The following is a 6,000-nucleotide window of genomic DNA, read 5'->3' as shown; positions in this document are numbered from 1 at the left end:
TTAACTACACTGCCGAAGAGACTCATGGCTCAGAGGTTTGGATAATGGGATTTCAAACCTTTCTCTTTTAGTTATAGCACAAATCTAGCCTGGGCTAGAACTGACAACTGTGGCAATCTGATAGCTGTTTTTCACATAAATTGAGTTGGATGGATATTCATGTGACATTAAGTAGACATGCTTTCCCTCAGCCTATGAAGTGTTCCTGGTAGGTCAGGATTTGAAAACCCTGACCAGGCGCAGGGAGAAAGCTGTGCTCTGACTGCTGACATTACATCTGTTCAGAGAATTTAAACAGGAGTTCATATCTCTTGTGAGCAACTGAATCATGAAAAAAAACCTTCATTCTCCTTTCCTGTCACATTTCTCTATAAATAATTTCAAATCCCGTCTATAATTGCTCATTCTGTTTAACCCTCTCATCCATGACTGGAGCTAAAGACTCAGTAGCTCTCAGTTCTGCAGTTCTTATAGACTTTTCTCCCTTAAAAAGCCTATCTGTCCTTACATTTAAGGATAGAAACTTCCCTAGCTTAGCTGTGGCTCAATAAACTTTTATTCTTTTTTGTTGTTTGTTTTTATTTAAAAGAATTTGTTTCCCTATCATAAAAATTAGACAACCACACCACCACCAGCAGCAGCAAAGTCTGTGGAGTTATGTTGATGGTGGAGAGTCCACTGGGTATTCCCAGTGGCTCAGAGGTCCTAAAGAGTCCGTAGATGGGGGAAAAGGATGAAAAAAAGGGGAGAAAAAGTTGGAAACAAAAAACCCCAAGATGGTTTCAGGGAGGGACAGTGCTTGAAAGTTTCTTTTCTTCTCTCGTGCTGAACTGCAGATATGTTTCAGCAGTCCCCGGCCAATCTTTTCTTGAGGGATGATCCTTCATACCAGCTCGAGCACCTAATTTAAAAAAGAAAGATTAGAATGTACAAATGCAGTTTAAAGGTGTACCTGGCATAAAACTATAAAAAAGAATACCCAGACAAAATCCACTAAACCTTTTGTCCACTTCGATAAGAATGGCCAAAGGGCACAACAGTTAGAGGGCTGGATATGGTGTCAGAAGTGTCGAGTTTGGATCCTGCCACAGACACTAAGATGCTGTGTGACCAAGGGTAAGTCACTTAATTGTAGCACCTGCCCCCTAGGGTCACTGTGAGTATTAAATGAAATAATAAATATAAACAGTGCTTTGTAGACCTTAAAATATTATATAAAAATGTTTGTTGTTGCTGTCATTATCATCATTAGCTACTTTGAAAATACCACAGATTTTGAAGGGGTTTATCACCTGCTTTTTTTTTTTTTTTAAGACAGTGTGTTAGGTTGGGGCTATAGATTCTAAAATGATGCAAGTCATTATTGGAAACTATAAGCTTATTTCATGATATTCTAGAAAAACTGACAAGTACAGACTGAATGTTTGTGAATGGTGAGTCAATTTCTTTTTTTAAATGGCCTCTTTCAAATTAGTTTCTTGCCATAGTTGGTTAAGGAGCCTGGAAAGTAAAGTAGAACAAGTACCAGGCAGTCAGTCAATAAGCATTTATTAGGTACCTACTGTGTGCTGGGCATTGGGGTTACAAGAAGAGGCAAAAGACAGCTCCTGCCCTTCTCTGAGAAGCTCAGAGTCTAGTGCGAAGGACAACATGTAAACAAGTACGTACAAATGGAGTAAACCTGCTGATGCTCAGAAATGGTGACAATATTTTCAGGTGTTCAGCAAGTAGGATGGATCCCATGAGGGCTTTACATATTTATATGTAAAAGACATTTGAAAATTTATATCTATAATAATAATAGCAAAAATAATAACAACTAGTATGCGTACAGTATTTTAAGGGTTACAAAGCAATTTATATGGTTCTGTTATCTGGTACAACAACATCAAAGGTGAGATCTTCAGTGTGTTTCCACCCAACCTTTCTGCTGGGAAATGAGCTCAGAAGGAGCCACTGGCTCACTCAGAAGAGGAAGCCCTGGGAGGTGAGGCCAGTTCTGACTCTGAGGTCAGAGCTCCTACTGCACCATGCTGTTTCTCATGAAATGTGCGCTGTTCCCTAGACGCACAGAATGGAGCACACACCACAGAAGATCACAGATATACCACAGTATCCAAGTGTGCATTACTAATGTTTATCTGCTACTTGTGTTTGTTCAACGAAAATAAGGACCAGAGGTATTACCAGTTGGGATTTTGCAGATTATCTCATTCATTACTTACTTAGTGAAATGATCAAATACCAAGATTATTTGAGTAAAATCTGCCTTGTTATATTTATTTAAACATATTATATTTAGCCCTCTCTTGATGAAAGATTCACTTTCCACTCACTCACTGTTACCACAATTCATTTCAATATCAAAGATGTGAGTTATTATAAAGAAGTTTTGACACTGCTATACTGTGAAATCCATCAAGAACAACAGGCAGGTCTGATCAGACAAAAACAGTAGACCTGGTTTGGAAACATAAGAGCACAAGAGACCGGCAAGATTGTGATTTTAAAAAGTTAACTAGACATTCCAGTCCCAGGTGTCAAAGATTTAACTGTTCAGTCATTTCCTTTAGCTTTTCTGGAGTCTGACTTGCCCAAGAGCCTTCATAATATTTTTATGTATTACTTTATATTTGTCTAAGCAAACTATTTAATGTAAAAGAACAAGGCTGCCAAGCAGATTCTAGGTATCCTCAGTGGGATTTTGTTCACACATTATGTAATTCTGAGAGCCAATAGGTATAGCAGCTTTCAAGGTCAACAATTCTAACAACCTCAAAGACATAACTTGCAGAAGAAAAAGATGCAGCTTCTTCAGTAGTGTGTGTGGTCTTGTAATCAGAGGAAGACAAAGGAGAACTGCAATATGAGGTGCCAAGAACCTCCTCTACCTGCTGGAGTGTAACAAATGGTGATCATTTAAGAAGTCTAGCTTTTGTTTAAGTTACTTGCCATTCTCTAATTAGATTTTCAAGCCAGTGGAGCAGTAGTTAGCTGAGTACAGGAGGATACCACTTAAGATAAATTAATTCTGGTAGCTAGCACTCTGACTCTCCTGCTTCCTGAAAATTTACTCACTGGCTTCCTGTTGTATGGATGACTTTGGTTTGGAGTTGGTCTAGGGGTTGCAAGGTCAACATTGTCTTCTCATTAACAAGCAATAAATTTGCTGGTCTTTGGGAAGGACATCTATAGAAAATACGAGTGCTTAATTCCAAGTGACAGAAGAATCACCAGGCATATTAATAAAAATAGCCATCTCTGCTTCCACATAAGCAGAGATTACAAGAAAGAGTAATGAAGATATAAGGAAAGTAAAAGTGCTAGGTATATCCATTTGTTATAATTTTTTTTTAAAAGAAATCTCATTGTTTACATATGGATTTCTAATTCCAATCAATTATGGTCAACTGCATTAGAGGAAGTGCTACAGTTAATCAATGTCATGAATAAACAAATAAAAATTTTTTAGGCTCACAGTCACAAAATTAAATGCGTGGAAAAACTCTTTGTGTCAGAAATTAAAACAATGATGGATGTGTACGGGGAGGGGAAATTAAGGCATTTAAATTTTTGATTCCCAATAATAGCCACTTTTTGATGATTAAATGGCTCTTTAGGCAAGAGAGGCACAGAGATGGGAAAAGAGGGAAAATTTACAAAGAAAAAAGTAAAACAGCATGGCATGATTAGTCTCTATGAAATGTCTATTTCCTAATATACTTTGGTTCTTGTCCAATATTACATAGGAGTTCTAGAGGAATTCTGATATTGTAGTTGCTGGACAATGCCAGTGTCTTCTCCAAGGTTCCCTCCTGCTCCCCCACTATCAGCCTCCAAGCTGGTGATAGGGGTGTGTAGCCATCATTTAAATGACAACTATACAAGTATCTGGATTGGTCTCACCTAATGGCTTATCCAAAGGGTATAAATTTCCATGACCTTAGAAAGGTCATTCTAAAATGGGATCCATGTTTAAAATGGTGATGAAAGGAAAAAAAAAAACTTACCTTTATTGTCCCCTGACTGTTAGCAGCAATCAGCACGTTAGACTCCTAGAAGAGAAAAGGAACTTTTAGTGTCTGACTAGACCACTTCCTTAGAAGATACTAAAACTTTCAGGATATCTGCATTAAACTGAAGTTGAAGCTGCCCACAATGAAAACCTACTCTCCCTTGCAACTTTGGGACTGTATTAGGTGCTACTTATTAGAAGACTGCCTAAAATTATAAATACTTCAAAGAGAGGCAGGTAAAATTTCACAAAAACAAAATAGCTGTAGGATTCACAGGTTCTTAATACCCTGGGGGCTAACATACAGATGGTGGGATATCCATTCATTTTGTATCTCTGGTTTTGCCTGCCTGTCCAGCTATCCAGTCTCCTTTTGTATGTCATCTTCTTCCATTAGCTTGTAAGTTTCCTGAAGGCTGGGACTGTCTTTCTTTTTTGCATCCCCGGTACTTAGCACAGAGCCTAGCACACAGTAGGGGCTTAGTAAATGTTTACTGAATTGAAAGTTGACAAAGAATGACACAAAAACAGATTTTTTTTCTAAGACTCTTCTCTCAACCACTTAAATGAACAAAATTAAGCTACTTTTCAGAAATATCTCTATCTATCTAAGCTATAAGGAGATATGTATCTGAATATATCTCCTTATATGTAATGTAGAAATGAAATTAAAATTTTAAAAAACTTCTATTACAGAGGGCTGGAGAGGATGTGTACAAGGCTATCACGGTTGGGTTTGACTAACTGCATTGTGCACACCAAGTAATCTTATATGCTGGTATGGTGTGAGAGGGTACCATTTTCAATAAGCTCTCTCTCAGTAGGTTACTTTAACTGATAAATAATACAAAAATGCCAGCAGGTATTTCTTGTCAGTTTCCTAGCAAAGCTCTTAGAGATGCTAAACTACAGCATTTAGTTGCTTTTACCTTCACTATGAAGAGAAAACAGGAAAAGATAATTTGAATTCAAATGATAATTTGAAAATTATCATAAGTTTGTTGCTAAATGAGAGAACATAAGTAAGATGTATGCATGTACACAAAGAGGATAATCTATCTGAAAAGTCAATAACATTATATTTACTTATACTGTAACAAAACTCATGTGACCCCTGGAAGAATATGAACATAAGTATATTTTGGATAATCCATTAAACAATTTTCATTCTCAAACATTAAAATCCAAAGAAGGCTATGAAATAAAAACTATTCTCACTGTATGTACTATTTATTTCTAGTGAAGTATATATATATATATGTATATGCAAATTGCATCTAAAATAAATCTAATTTTAATGTTGATAGCAAAGCCTACCAAAAAAAGCCAAAAAAAACCCAAAACCAAACCGTACACTGTAAGTCATTCAGGTTCCAGATGGATCTTACTGCTTATCAAAAGATTGATCTAAATATTCCATGGCTTGTTAACATGGTGTATATATAGCTTTAAAAAAAATAGTTACACATTTACCAAGTGAAAAGAATAAATATTTCTGTCATTCCCCTCAAATAAAAGCTATGTTAACAATATGGTTACTTATTTCTCATTTTGTTGGGAGAAATACATAAACTACCATTCAATGGTGTTAAAATGATGCTTCTTTATCATTTCTCCCCCCAAATGTCAACCTTTCCATAGGTGGTACCTATAAAAAAAACAAAGGATCTCATCTTGATAATATGATTAAGGAAAGCTGTTTCCCTTTCATAATGGCAGCTAGCCTTTTGGGCCACCACCAATAATATTTAGCATATCAGAAAAAAGTAATTTAATAAATAGCCCCTGTTATTAAGCGGGAAAATACCTTCAAAAAGCATGCTACTAACATTACATTCACTGTTTCTTCACAGATTGTTACTGTACCATGTTGATCCTAGGGGATCCTTTCAAAACCATTTGTAATTGTATACAACTATGCCAGTTCAAAGGGAAACATTTATAAACTTCAGGAATATTAACAGAGAAAAAAGATGATGGTGGGG

General features: G+C 36.4%; 1 protein-coding gene across 4 annotated transcripts in view; it reads right to left on the bottom strand.

Annotated features, from left to right (window-relative positions):
- Positions 1 to 538: 538 nt before the first annotated feature.
- Positions 539 to 6,000, bottom strand: part of COP1 (COP1 E3 ubiquitin ligase) — a 251,041-nt gene continuing 245,579 nt past the window's right edge. For all 4 annotated transcript variants that reach the window (XM_072648565.1, XM_072648563.1, XM_072648562.1 and 1 more), the window contains 2 exons: positions 4,011 to 4,055; positions 539 to 901 (listed from right to left, as the gene is read on the bottom strand). In XM_072648565.1, coding sequence (XP_072504666.1) covers positions 884 to 901; positions 4,011 to 4,055 — 63 coding nt within the window. In that variant the 3' untranslated portion in view covers positions 539 to 883. The remainder of the gene's footprint in view (positions 902 to 4,010; positions 4,056 to 6,000) is intronic.

Source organism: Notamacropus eugenii, chromosome 2 (genome assembly GCF_028372415.1).
Source record: "Notamacropus eugenii isolate mMacEug1 chromosome 2, mMacEug1.pri_v2, whole genome shotgun sequence".
Classification (NCBI taxonomy): domain Eukaryota; kingdom Metazoa; phylum Chordata; class Mammalia; order Diprotodontia; family Macropodidae; genus Notamacropus; species Notamacropus eugenii.
This window is presented reverse-complemented; position numbering and strand designations above follow the sequence as displayed.